The 15,650-nt window shown below is 36.4% G+C and overlaps 1 protein-coding gene across 2 annotated transcripts in view; it reads right to left on the bottom strand.

Annotated features, from left to right (window-relative positions):
• Window positions 1-8,035: 8,035 nt before the first annotated feature.
• Window positions 8,036-15,650, bottom strand: part of LOC131105854 (potassium voltage-gated channel subfamily B member 1-like) — a 62,396-nt gene continuing 54,781 nt past the window's right edge. For both annotated transcript variants that reach the window (XM_058054272.1, XM_058054273.1), the window contains exon 3: window positions 8,036-14,961. In XM_058054272.1, coding sequence (XP_057910255.1) covers window positions 13,228-14,961 — 1,734 coding nt within the window. In that variant the 3' untranslated portion in view covers window positions 8,036-13,227. The remainder of the gene's footprint in view (window positions 14,962-15,650) is intronic.

Raw genomic sequence — 15,650 nt, 5'->3', positions numbered from 1 at the left:
CATCTTTTAACAAACAAATCAGTGCTAAAGGCACTATTAACTTTTACTGATACTATTATGTATTATATTTATCATAGAAAATAAACTACATGAGTCATGCTGTAATGTTAGCAATTGGTTATGACTTTTCATGAATGCTTTATTTTTGATTTATTTTATTCCTAAGTCTTATAAATCAAACCCTAAAAACAGACTTCTTAATTAGTTCATTGTGACAAAATGACTTTATCTAAATATATTTTTAATGTATTTTATGTCCCGTTATAAGTTTTTCAAATTGTCCAAATAATTATAAGAAAGTATAATTGAGGTTTATATATGTACATATATACTGTATATACATACACTCAATCATTTGTACAAAAAATTAGTACATTTTATATATTTAGTAATTATTGTTGATTGCAATTAGCGTTTAATATTTTAAAATTACATTGTCAGATTGCATTTGCACTGATCGGTATCAGACAATTTTACTCGTACAGTAAACCTCGGATATATCGGATTCAATTGTTCCCACTGGTTTTGTCCGATATGCGTATACCGGAAAATGTCCGTTTTACGCATATATGGGATTTATATCCGGTATATGCGTAAATGGGATTTTATCCGTTATAAAAAGGCACTTCCTTGACTATGTTTCCAATGTACCTGGACGCGCAGGCAACGCTGCAAACGCTGCAAATGACGTCGTATAGCGGCCTGTCACGATTCGGATTCGAATCGGAGCGCCACGATGCGGCCATCCGATATATGCCAGGGAAATTTCATGGAATTGCATTGGAACGGGACTGGAGATTTTGTCCGAAATAGGCGAAATCCGTTATAAAAAATCCGATATATGCAATGAATTTTTATTGGAAATGCATTACAGAAAAATCGCTTCTTTTTTATCTGTCCGTTGTGAGCGAATTTCCGATATATCCGAGGTTTACTGTATTAGATTCGGCAGGATAAAACCCCGAGCATGGTAACAATTTTTTACCGATAATTATCGGAACCATTAATTATCAGCCAGATATCAGTATAAAATTGCAATATTAGTTAATATCGGTATCTGATTTTTTCCCGATCATTAAAAAAAAAATGCTGTATACAACACATATGTGTTCATTCCAACATCGCAGAAATGTCATATTGCTTGTCATCATTAGACAAATTAAGGACAAATAGTTGCTATAGTAACTCAGACATTGTATGCTGTCCTTGTTCCTTTTGTTCAAAGTTAGAAATGATCTATGACGTAAAGAAGATTATCCCCCTGAGACTGAAATGTTAAGGTGATAAACTTCTTAGCACGTGTACACACAAATCCATAATATGTAATATGTAATACTACATACCATACGCTGTGCTTTACGTCTGGTATTGCTATAATCTTCAGAAAAGTCTACAGTTGTGAGTGGAATATGTACTGGTAATTCTTTCAAAAATGTGGACAATGACTCAGTCATCATCCAAAAGTAGTTGCGAGAACGTGAAAATCATGTAACACCCACTCCAAATCTATTATTCGTGATCCCTCGTTTATGGCGGTTAGTTGGTTCCAGACTCAAGCGTGATAAAGAGAATTACCGCAAAGCAGGATTCCATATCTATAAATCAATATTTAGGAGCATAGAAAACCTGTTTATGAGCGTCTTAGAGCCCTTTAGAAATGAAATAACACCCCTATAGTCACCTTTCTAGTGCATTTACCCAATATAGTAGATGTAATCAGACGAAAATGAGTAATTTAAGACATAAATCATACCCATGTTTGTGTGTCGCAATAAAATATCTTACGGAGGTGTATACAGGAAGTCATGTCTGGGATTCAGGATTCAGTTTTAGCTGTGTCAAAAGTAACCAGAAATGTTCATTTATCTCTTTCATTACGCATTTAAATTCATTTACAATTGTTTTACTCTGAAAAATGTTTTGTGTTAACATTTTTTGAGAGTCAGTGATGTCATAGACGGGCTATGTAGCTGCCATTTTGTTAGCAAGCTACCTTGTGTTTTTGTGATAAAACACAGTTACAGAACCGTATGAACACAGTTGGCAGTATTGTATGCTAACTGGAAAATGTACGCAAAACTGAGACAAAATTCTAGCGTAAATGTTTTTACTTTAACTGAAAAACACGCTAACAGGGCGGATGCTAACCTCGATACCACTGTAACACAAAATATAGAATGTTTGTTTGTTCTTCTATTTGACTTTTTTTCTATATTTTTCTCCCAAAATGTGGTTTTATTTATGTAAAAGTGAAGGGTATCATATAAAGTGATTATTTTTGTTTTCCATATTTGTTGTGAACGATGATGGTCCTGGAACGCACCATCATGCTAGCTTTCAGATACAGATACAGATAGACCACTATATGGTACTTTTTGCTGTATTTTCTTATATTTAGTCCCAAATACTGTGTTGGAAAGCATGAAGGTAAGGTTCGCTGCCGTTATTGAGTGTTTATGTGCATATTTGTTAAGTTATTTCACGTTGTTGCTAGCACAATAAACAGCAACATACACAAATTTGTGCATGAAAAACATTAAGTGTGCATGATGGGTTTGTACGGCGCCCCCCAGTGGACATGGAGGGGAAAACATTTATGTGGGTTATGTACTACTGCTTCCGTGTTCAAAGCGGATTTTTGCATTGAAACTTCAAATTAAGAGCAGTATAATTGTTGAGTTTCGGATATGGCTTTTTATTTATAGGATAAGCTATGCGTACGAGCAAAAGAAAACATTTCTTTAGTCAGTGTATTTCCTATCCAGTACCAGTACTCAAAAGCGATGTGTTTTTAGCAACACTAGTATTTTATTTTGAAAATACAAGCCCAATAACCATTTCGGAATTGAAAACTTGGTCCTATAGGAGTACCTCTACATTTGTGCGGTAAAAGATGGAATTAAGATGGAACTTAAATGTACATTTCCACTCGATTTTCGGGTGAGGCATAACCGAAAGTGTTCGTGTAGCTTCAGGTACTTTTGAGAGATCTGGCAAAACTGTCTGTGTATTGTTCTGCTTCCAATTTGATGTTGTTCCCGTCATAGTTTTACACAATACACGATAAATATAACAAATATTTAGCGATAAGATCGCTATAATACCCGTGGGAGATTTTTTGGGAGCACCCGAGGCGGCCTTTTGGTCCAAAAAGGTTGAGGACCACCGCTTGAGGACAGCCTTTATGTTGCATTGTTAAAGAGTGCATACTAATGTTGACCGCTAGGGGGTGCTGTTGTACGACATATACATGTACTAGTATTACTAGCATCACGTGTCTTTACACAAGCTCATTTCCCTCTATCTTATTAATAAATGTATAAATATTAGACTACATGAGGCGCATGCGACCCAATCTAGATTACTATTATATTATTTTTAAATATATTACAAAGTAACATTAGTCAGTAACAAAGATAACATTTGACAAAATCAACGAGAATGAGCATATAGAGGCCAAAAGTAGAGATTATTTCTAAATATGTCATCCTATTGTTCTATTGTTATTATGAATTAGTATCGTCATTTCTTTTGCTTTTCGCCCAAAGTTAGCTGGGATAGGCTCCAGCATACCCTCATCACCCAAGTGACCCCCATGTCCCCATAAGCGGCATTGGAAAAGGAAGATTTTTTTGTCTTTGCATTGTGGATTGTGGCTGTGCCAAGGGGGCAATAAATACATACCGTAGGTCACAAATGGCCCCAGGGCCTCACTTTGGACATTCATGGTTTAAAGCTATTGTACGGCTTGTGTGTGCGTAACAATTTGATCCCCTCTGACGACAATCCAAAGCTTACCGTCACTTTTACACTCCTTTTATTCTTTGTTTACGTCATGTTGTATAGGTATATACGAGACAGCCACAGGTACTAGCTAGTGAGTTAACTAGTTAGCGCAGGGGTCTCAAACACGCGGCCCACTAGTTTGAGGCCCCCGCCTTGATATGAAAGTTTAATGTTAGTGCGGCCCGCGCAAGTTTGATATGGATGCTGTATGGTATCATGTACCCAGAAAAAATGATTACGTTTGATTAATGTTCATGTTAAAGGTTAAATAACTGTTAATAGTTATCCTCCCTATCCGTGTGGAAGTGGTAAGTTTGTGGCTATTTAAGTTGAAAGGAAATAACTTGAAGGCTACCGTTTAGGTGGCTAGCTCTCTAGTTTGCGAGTTAGCATGTGTCTCAAGACCCTGCAGTTGCGCAATATGTTGTAAATAAAAAGAGTATAAATGTGACTATAGTCGTGTTTTGTCATGTCTACAGGGCTCTAATAATGCTTTGTTCATTTTAATATGAAAAAAATCATTTGTCTACCCACCAACTATATGTGCTTTCTTAACTTTTTATTATTATTATTATTATATTTATTTATTACTGATTTATTCTTGATTTGTTTGATTATTTTTCATCTTATTTTGTGTAGAAAAATAAAAATTAAGATATTTGAGAACAGTGGAATGTTTTATCAGAGCTTTTATTGTAGAAAATTGGAACCAAAGCAAAGTTTTTAATTTTTTTTTTTTTTTTTTTTTTGGAAAACCTGATGCGGTCCAGTCTCACCCAGACCCTAGCTCCAGTGGCCCCCAAGTAAATTGAGTTTGAGACCCCTGAGTTAGCGTCTCTAATTCATTATTTCAAAGATACAGTGTTTCAAACTGAGTGGGGAAGAAGGAAAAAAGAAGCCAAAAACTTACCACTTCCACACGGCATGAGAGGAGAAAATTTTTTTTTCACTCAGTGTCAGCCATGGCATTATTTATTTTTGGAAAAACTGATATAATAGTGTCGCAATATTTGAACCGCAATATAGCAACGACTGTATATTGGATTTTTCTTCTTTGTGTTTTTGTTTTGTATTGATTACATAATACAGTAAACCTCGAATATATCGGATTCAATTGTTCCCACTGGTTTTGTCCGATATAAGCGAAATCCGTGATATGCGTATAGCGGAAAATGTCCGTTTTACGCATATATGGGATTTATATCCGGTATATGCGTAAATGGGATTTTATCCGTTATAAAAAGGCACTTCCTTGACTATGTTTCCAATGTACCTGGACGCGCAGGCAACGCTGCAAACGCTGCAAATGACGTCGTATAGCGGCCTGTCACGATTCGGATTCGAATCGGAGCGCCACGATGCGGCCATCCGATATATGCCAGGGAAATTTCATGGAAATGCATTGGAACGGGACTGGAGATTTTGTCCGAAATAGGCGAAATCCGTTATAAAAAATCCGATATATGCAATGAATTTTTATTGGAAATGCATTACAGAAAAATCGCTTCTTTTTTATCTGTCCGTTGTGAGCGAATTTCCGATATATCCGAGTCCGATATATCCGAGGTTTACTGTATTATATATTATGTATATTATATATTTTTGCCTGCTTGAGAAATAGCTAATGCACAAAGATTTGGAGTCAGCAGGAAGTGCCACATCCCCATGACCAATTCCAGATACAAACCAGACCGGGACGCATTGCCGTGGTAACAAAGCCAGACGCGTAAACCCAGCCTGTCCCAAGTGTCGCCATCGCTCGCCTCAAATTTGAAGTCCCATTTCATTTCTCCGTCATTTAGGTTCCAACTTCCACTAACACGGCGGTGTCACGGCAGCCTTCCATGACACCCGAAGTCCAAAAGCGTCGCTACGTACTCGCGTGGCTGCCGTGGTATTTATAGACTCCTACATCCTCGCAAGGATGCCTCAAGCCAGAGGCAATTTTTGTGTTGTCATTGCACCAAAAGACCTAAGTGGACTAGCCGTCCTTATAATGGAAGAACACACAGCGCAGTGCGTTATTGAGCTATACGTTACACTGACACGGCGTCATCTTTTCTTTAAAAAAAAAAAATGGCCTCTTGATTGAAGCTAGTGTCCGTCATCGTGGATGTCAGCGGTAATCAGGATGACATCTCCACCTCCGCTCGCCTCGTTCTCTTTCTAGCGCTTTTATTTCTTTCATACATGTTTCAACATGTCGGGGAAAAAAGTTTCATTCATCACATAATAGATGACATACTTTTTTGCACGACTATAGTCCCTTGTTTTTATGGCGGTCGTTTGGTTCCAGACCCAACGTGAAAAGCGTATGTTTGCATAGCTTTGGTATAGTAAACCATAACACATCTTCTAAATATGTTTTCAACATCATGATATCCATCTAGACCAGGGGTCTCAAACATGTGGCCCGCGGGCCAAATGTGGCCCGCAGGACACTAGTTTGAGGCCCCCGCCTTGATATGAAAGTTTAATGTTATGATATGGATGCTGTATGGTATCATGTACCCAGAAAAAATGATTACGTTTGATTCATGTTCATGTTAAAGGTTAAATAACTGTTAATAGTTATCCTCCCTATCCGTGTGGAAGTGGTAAGTTTTTGGCTATTTAAGTTGAAAGGAAATAACTTGAAGGCTACTGTTTAGGTTGCTAGCTCTCTCGTTTGCGAGTTAGCATGTGTCTCAAGACCAGGGGTCTCAAACACGCGGCCCGCGGGCCAAATGTGACCCGCAGGACACTAGTTTGAGGCCCCCGTCTTGATATGAAAGTTTAATGTTAGCGCGACCCGCGCAAGTTTGATATGGATGCTGTATGGTATCATGTACCCAGAAAAAATGATTACGTTTGATTCATGTTCATGTTAAAGGTTAAATAACTGTTAATAGTTATCCTCCCTATCCGTGTGGAAGTGGTAAGTTTTTGGCTATTTAAGTTGAAAGGAAATAACTTGAAGGCTACCGTTTAGGTCGCTAGCTCTCTAGTTTGCGAGTTAGCATGTGTCTCAAGACCAGGGGTCTCAAACACGCGGCACTACTTTGAGGCCCCCGCTTTGATATGAAAGTTTAATGTTAGTGCGACCCACGCAAGTTTGATATGGATGCTGTAGTAGTAAACCACGGAACAGCAATAAAGTGAGTGATGTTCAATCCGTGATGTAGTGAGTGATGACTAGTTATTATTTATGCCTTGTAATATATATGTCTTATATTTTTCCAAAATAATAAGCCATTTAAGATTTAAGTTGACTTTGCAAGGGAGCAGAATGGGTGGCGTTGGAAGAACAGGAAGTGATGTCAGGGGTTCAGAGTTGAGTTTTGGTTAGGGATCATTGTGCCTGTTGTTATGGTAAAGAAGTCTGGTGCTTGTGTGTCTCCGCCGACATACCAAGTGACACCTGGTGAACCGTCTTCTGAATGCCTTTATGTATATTTACTTCCTTTAGCCATTTTTATGCTTGAAAATGCTTCATTTAATGTATGATAATAATAATAATAATAATAATTATTATTATTATTATTATTTTAATATATATATAAATATATATATTTCAGAAATATATTAAATTATATATATATATATATTAAATGATGATTTATTTATAAATTATTTATTAATAATAATAATAATAATAATAATAATAATAATAATAATAATTATTATTATTATTATTATTATTATTATTATTATTATTATTATTATTATTATTATTATTATATAATAATTATATAATAATAATAAATATAAACTATTTATTATTATTAATAATAATAATTATAATAATAATAATAATAATAATAATTATATAATAATAATAATAAATATAAAATATTTATTAATAATAATAATTATAATAATAATAATAATAATTATTATTATTATTGTAATATATTTTTTTCATTTTCATTTCATTTTTTTCAGAAATATATTAAATTATATATATGTATATATATATTAAATTATGATTTATTTATAAATTAGTAATAATAATAATAATAATAATTATTATTATTATTATTAAATAATTTATATTTATTATATAATAATAATAATAATAATTATTATTATTATTATATTATAATAATAATAAAGATGATTTTTATTATATTATAATAATAATAATAATGATAATAATAATAATTATTATTATTATTATTAATAAATAATTTATAAATAAATAATAATTTAATACACATATATATAATTTAATATATTTCTGAAAAAACACAATTGTGCGAGTGGAATACAATTTTTTCACGAGTGTTATTACCATTATTTTCTGCATTATTTGGCTCTAAAATAGATATAAAATCACGCTATGTCGTCGTGTTATGAAGTTTTAAAAACTCAAACGAAAGCGTCTCGGTGTCCTTCACTCACCCGCAAATAAATGAGCTCCCTGCAATACTGCATGTCAGACATTTATTCAACACATGTATCACCTTCATGGACTATCGGAGAGAACTTTGCTTTCTTTGGTTCTTCATATTGCACAAAGGATAAAGGGAGAGACGTTCACACCAGTACATTAAAATGCATCTACCTTCTATCTACTGATGCTCCAATAAATGCATTTCACACACCCAAATGGACTACTAAGAGCTCAGTAGGATTCACCCACTCAAGTCCGTTCTTTTTTAATAAAATATCTTAAAAATATAAATGATTTTCTTTTCCTTGTACAATAAACTGCTCTTTTTGTGTAGTATCCTACTGAGTACACAAGCTAAAAAGGGATGCTTTATACCTTTTGTGGCTACATTTGGGACAACCATACAGGAGCCGACGGGGGCAAACACAGAAATGACCCAAAATCAAAAAAACACAGAAACATAATAAAACATATGCAACAAAGAAATGCTGCAAATTAGAAAATGTGAAAATGCACCCAAAGTGATGTTTTCTGTCATTTTTGGGCCCCCCCCCCCCCCCACAATTTACAATTTTTTTTTTTACGATTTTTTTTTAAATGCCAAAATTTTGGGTCCTGCCACTTTCTAAGATACTATACAGTAAACCTCGGATATATCGGACTCGGATATATCGGAAATTCGCTCACAACGGACAGATAAAAAAGAACCAATTTTTCTGTAATGCATTTCCAATAAAAATTCATTGCATATATCGGATTTTTTATAACGGATTTCGCCTATTTGGGACAAAATCTCCAGTCCCGTTCCAATGCATTTCCATGAAATTTCCCTCGCATACAACATAGGTAAGTTTCAGGAAAATATCAGCTCCCAACTAAAAAAAAAAAAGAATATACAGTAAACCTCGGATATATCGGACTCGGATATATCGGAAAGTCGCTCACAACGGACCGATAAAAAAAGAAGCGATTTTTCTGTAATGCATTTCCAATAAAAATTCATTGCATATATCGGATTTTTTATAACGGATTTCGCCTATTTCGGACAAAATCTCCAGTCCCGTTCCAATGCATTTCCATGAAATTTCCCTGGCATATATCGGATGGCCGCATCGTGGCGCTCCGATTCGAATCCGAATCGTGACAGGCCGCTATACGACGTCATTTGCAGCGTTTGCAGCGTTGCCTGCGCGTCCAGGTACATTGGAAACATAGTCAAGGAAGTGCCTTTTTATAACGGATAAAATCCCATTTACGCATATACCGGATATAAATCCCATATATGCGTAAAACGGACATTTTCCGGTATACGCATATAACGGATTTCGCTTATATCGGACAAAACCAGTGGGAACAATTGAATCCGATATATCCGAGGTTTACTGTACTAATTCCTGTCAAAGATGGCTGATGTTACATTGCTCATCGGAAATGTATTCTTTATTTTAAAATAACTTTTTTTCTACCACAAATATTCTGCAAATAGAACAAAATGACTTATATGAATCCAAAATAACAAACACTTTTTTGAGTGTCTTATTAGCATTTTGCTATCGTGACAAATCCATCACATTATTGCAATGTTAATGCTAAAACCCTGCCAACCATATTTCCTATCTGGTTTCATATGACTTCATTGAAGAAGCACAGTAAGAAGGGTTGAAGTGCAATGCTCATATCACCTCGTGCTTTGGTACAAGACAAAAACTAAAAAAATTTAAAAAAAATTTTAAAAACTAAAAAAAAAAAATCAAAATTAATAAAATAAATTTAGAAATAAAATAAATTTGCTAAATACAAGGATGAAGAGTCTTGAACCAGTCATGATGTGCTATATATATCACTATATTGACACTTACTATGGTACCCATTATGGCATTGGATGCTCATATCACCTAAAAAAAAAAAAAATTAAAAAATAAATAAATAAATAAATAAATAAAATTAAAAAAAATTAAATAAAAAAAAATTAAATTAAAAAAACAAAACAAAAAATATTTGACTATATTATGAAAGCAGGAAGTGAACAAATGTAACAGTTACTGATTGTAAAAGTACCAGATGGAGGGGTAGGATTTAATAAGCATTGCTTCTTCCTACTCCTTTTGGACATGTGGAACTGGGAACTGATTATGGGATGCACTCAATTGGAATCTGATGCATGTTCAAATCTAATAAAACCATTACCATTACTATTAAAATGAAAAAAAAATAGTAAAATAAAATTGTCTTAATTTACCAATACAACAATTTTGCAACGTTGTTTCAATTTTAAACGTTCAGCGTCAAGAATGTTTATTCAATTATTATTGTGTGCCTGCTGGGTTACCTGACACACCGCCATTTTGTGGAAATCCTGTTTTTTATACCTCACTGTATGGGGTCCATTTTAGGACATGTTAGTGTTTTAGGACATGTTAGGACGGGGGGTGTCCAAAACGTGGGCCACATACTGAAAAATAAAAGCATGTAACTTTGCCACTTTGATACTTTGTCAAGCAACACGTGTATAGATATGCTAAAAAGTTATATATGTTTAAGTAAAAAGTATCAGCTATATTCACAGTATTACCCAAATATTTGTCAACTTTCTTCTTTAAGTAATCTTTGTAAAAATTTCTGTATTTCCATAATATTTTGATGTTATTCCTTTAAAGCTCTAGACCAGGGGTGGGCAAAATTTTCGACTCGCGGGCCGCATTGATATAACAAAATTTCCGAGGGGGGGGGGGGGGGGGGGCAGACTATATATTTTACACGTAACAGTCCACCTGGTATTATTGTATCTGTAAAATTGTCATGCAATCTGCTATTATTATTTATTATTTTATATTTTAAATATTTTATATTTAAAAATATATAATATTAAAATATATTTAATATTTAATATTTTATTATATTTAAATATTTTAAAAATAATAAAATATTATAATAATTAAAATAAAATTAAAATAATAATTATTATATTATTATTATGTAAAATATGCAAATATAACAATATTATTATATATAATTAATATAATAATTAGCATTAATATAATAAATATAATAATTAGCATTAATATAATAATAATATAATAATAATTATTTTAATTTGTATTATTATTATGTGCTTGTGTCTCTTTTTTCAGGATGCCAGGTTGTATGTTGAGTTTAAATGAAATACTTTGGAAAGATTGGGCGGGCCGTATTCAAACACTCGGTGGCCCGGATGTGGCCCCCGGGCCGTAGTTTGCCCACCCCTGCTCTAGACCTTATTATGCTTTTCCACTTTTCCACGGTACAAGTGGTGCCTCGGACAAAGTGTGTGCGACAATGAGTGCTCCTCTCAGGCAAGTCATTATTATTATTATTAATAGTCATTATTAATAACTCCTATAACGCACTATATTGTTTATATTGTTCGCAGTAGTCAGGAAGTAGTTTAGGAGTAGAACCAATCACGGCGGATTAAGCATACCCGCAAGTGAGTCGTACGTGGAATAAATTTAAACAGACCGTTTTGACGGGAAGCACAAATTCCAAGGAAATAGGTGCAGATTCTGGAAGATCTAGAAAGCTTTATGCGCGGGTTATTGTGTGTCGCTGCTCTACAGGACTTTAAAAAATGAGCACAATAGGTCGGCTGTTGTAGCTTAACTGTTTTGTAGGAATGCTTTGATCGATCGGCCGCCAATCAATATCGGCGGATATCGAACTTGTGATCGGTGTATTTATTTCAAAGCCAATCACCGATATGTTTAACGACTCATGATATGAATAATGTTTTGTCCTCCAAAAAAAAAAAAATTGTGTGTAATTTTTTATTCTACGTGTTAAATTCAGACTTTTATAAAATGACAAATTAGCATAAAATTAGCATAAAAATGATCGCTACACCGGAGATGTGATTGGTAAATGACATATGTTGCCAGTCATAAAACAAATATAGTTGACAGTATTAAAAAAATAGTATGAAAATTGTTTCACCATAATAAAGGCAAAAAAAAAAATGTTTATTTTGTAAACATTTTTAAACACTCGGAATTGTGTAACGGCGCCCCCGACCGATACCACTCATCATAAATACACTGAAAATGTAGACTTCATCCTTATTGTCGGAATCAGACGATTATCGGAATCAGCAGCATAAAACCCTGATCGGAGCATCCTTATTAATTTCTTAAAAAATACATTTTTATGTTTGTTCATTATAATATTAATCTCAAGAATGCACTTTTTTTTCAGTTTGATATGCTACCGACCAGTCCAGGGTGTATCCCGCCAGCTGGGATAGGCTCCAGCATACCCGCCGCGACCCCATTGAGGATAAGCTGCATAGAAAATAGATGGAATTCTTATGCTACTAAAATGACATGAATTTTTTCTCGGAAAATTGCAACTTTTTTCCTCGTAATGTTGGGACTTTATTCTCGTCAGATTGCAGCTCTTGTCATTTTTTAAATTACATTTTTAATTTTTTTCCTGAGAATTTTCTTCTCATAATTATTATGACTTTATTCCTGTAATATTTTTTTGGAACATTAAATTTTTTCAAAATTTAAATTTTCCAAAATTAACATATTTCCGTGAATCATTCGACTCTATGCTAGTAAAATTATGTTATTTTTCCTCATAATATGACAACAAATTTTTTTTTTTTTTTTAATATTTTGACTTTATTCTTGCAAAATTACTGCAGATTTTTCAATTTTTGCTGTAATTTTTTTTTGGTTTTTTTGTTCAATTATATTTTCAGAATGTGCCTTTAAAAAAGCAAACTATGCTACAAATGGCCTCCCGTGGCGCACTTTGGACACCTCTGATTCAGGATCATGTGGTTTGGGATTATGGTTGATGGCTTTCTTCATTCTAAAGTAAGATCTAAATTCTGAGTCTTCTACTATTTACACTACTTTTTGTACAAAATCCGACCAAATCCTCATGAAACCTTCAAAAGTTCTGGTGTCAGCTAGCTAAATTTCTGTCAAACATTTGCTATCGTATGCAAGTCCTCCAATGGCATCTTCATCCTTCAAATGTTCCTTCAAAAGTTTCTCGCAGGTCTCCTTGACTGACATGTGTCCTCACTTGTGTAAAGTTTTGGAATGACTCATATCTCCGTGAAGCAACCGTACTTCCTGAGTCACGTGGTTCTCCTGCCCGTCCATCGGCATCGTGCTATTCCCAAGCTTCCTCTGGAGGCCATCCATGTGCTTGGCTCTCTGGTGCCCGAATCTGGGACTGATTCTTCCCAGGAGTCTCTGAGCCGGACTGATTGCCGATGCGTCGTGAAGATGTTCCTCTTCATCCGTGTCGGCGTCGATGAACTTGTTAATGGAAGCGTCGTGGAAGGTGAAGATGTTTGGTGGTAAATTCTCCGGGCTCTTGCTAGGCGTTCTGCTGCTTGCAGTCGTGTAGACCGAGACCTCTGGACTCTGCAGAGACGACCCATCTGAGGGGACACCCGTCCCGGAATAGCGACTAGCTCTCCCGGAGTGGACCTTGAGTGGATTGCTACAACGCAGACCCGCGGGGCTCTGTCCCGTCAGAGGTGTTTCGTTGTCCTCGTCGTTCTCCAAGGTGGGCTCCAGACTTGGATTGGTGCTGACCCTGGCGGGGTTATTGCAATGGGAGAAGCGGGAGCTGTCCGGGAATTCGGTGGCGCAGCTCATGAAGCTATCGATGCTGGACATGCTCCTCACGTCCGTCACGGCTCCCATCTCAAATTCCGGTTTCTGCCTGGAAGCTTTAGACTTGTCCTTGCTGTTGAGATCCGGCTGGGACTGGGTCTTGGCCATCTTGTCGTACATCTCCTCCAGTGTCTGAGCGCTGAGGTGCTGAGGGTTTCCCGCAGGCTTGGCTTGCTCCTGGTGGCTTGATTCCAGGTTCTTCTTCCCGGGGCTGGCTTCAGACTCGGATTGAGGCTTCCCTTTCTGCGGCGTATGAGTCACGTGGTTGACTTGTATCTTCTTCCCGGGTTCCGTTTTCTCCACCATGATGTCCATCAGATCCACACTGCGTCCAAATGTGTCCTTCATGTTCATGGAGATGATGCTGCCATTTCTCTTTGCCCTTTCTAGCGCTTCCCGCCTTTTGATGGCTTTCTCCTGCCTCTTTTGTTCTTTGTAGAACTCCGAGAAGTTATTGACGATGATGGGAATGGGAAGGGCGATCACCAGGACTCCAGCAATGCAGCACAACCCGCCTACGATCTTTCCCAAAAGGGTTTTGGGATAAATATCTCCATAGCCTACCGTGGTCATGGTTATGGTCGCCCACCAGAAGGACGCTGGGATGCTTTTAAACTTAGTGTCCTCTTCATCCTTTTCGGCGAAGAACACAAGACTGGAGAAGATCATGATACCCATGGCGAGGAAGAGAATAAGCAGTCCCAACTCGTTGTAGCTCCTGCGGAGCGTGAAGCCCAGAGACTGAAGACCCGTGGAGTGACGAGCTAGCTTCAAAATACGCAGGATCCGCATGATTCGGAAAATCTGAACCACACGTCGAACATTCTGGAACTGCAGCACGCTCTTGTTGGATTCCGTCAGGAAGATGGTGACGTAATATGGCAGGATGGCCAACAGGTCGATGATGTTCAGCGGACCCTTGAAGAACTTCCACTTGTTGGGCGAGGAGAGGAAGCGGAGAAGGTACTCCATGGTGAACCAGGCGATGCAGATGGCCTCCACGTGGGCCAGCTGGGGGTTATCTGTGGGATGACCAAACTCGTCTGTGTCCTGCAGCTCTGGAAGCGTGTTGAGGGACAAGGCGATGGTGGACAACACGATGAAGAGGATGGAGATGATGGCCAGGATCTGAAAGTAAACAGGAAACGATCATGTCAGATATCTTCATTAGCACCCAAACTTTTTCATCACGTTCTAAGGACCCAAAACTGGCAAAAGTACCACTTTTATAAAAATACCACAGACCCAAAAATGGCAGACACAACACTTTTCCAAGTGGAAAATTTTCAGAATTTTTTTCACTGTTGAAAAAAAATTTTTCAAGTTGTTTTTACTGGCTTTTCCTGGACCTCACGGCTTCATTGGTAGTCCCAGCAGGACCCAAAAATGGCAGACACGACACTTTTCCAAGTGGAAAATTTTCCGAATTTTTTTCACTGTTGAAAAAACTTTTTTCAAGTTGTTTTTACTGGCTTTTCCTGGACCTCCCATGCTCCTACAGCTTCATCGGTAGTCCCAGCAGGACCCAAAAATGGCAGACACAACACTTTTCCAAGTGGAAAATTTTCAGAATTTTTTTCACTGTTGAAAAAAATTTTTTCAAGTTGTTTTTACTGGCTTTTCCTGGACCTCCCATGCTCCCACGGCTTCATTGGTAGTCCCAGCAGGACCCAATAATGGCAGACACAACACTTTTCCAAGTGGAAAATTTTCTGAATTTTTTTCACTGTTGAAAAAAAAAAAATTCAGGTTGTTTTTACTGGCTTTTCCTGGACCTCACGGCTTCATCGGTAGTCCCAGCAGGACCCAATAATGGC

Source organism: Doryrhamphus excisus, chromosome 18, assembly GCF_030265055.1.
Source record: "Doryrhamphus excisus isolate RoL2022-K1 chromosome 18, RoL_Dexc_1.0, whole genome shotgun sequence".
Classification (NCBI taxonomy): Eukaryota; Metazoa; Chordata; class Actinopteri; order Syngnathiformes; family Syngnathidae; genus Doryrhamphus; species Doryrhamphus excisus.
The sequence above is the reverse complement of the archived record's forward strand: the minus strand, read 5'-3'. Positions and strand labels throughout refer to the sequence as shown.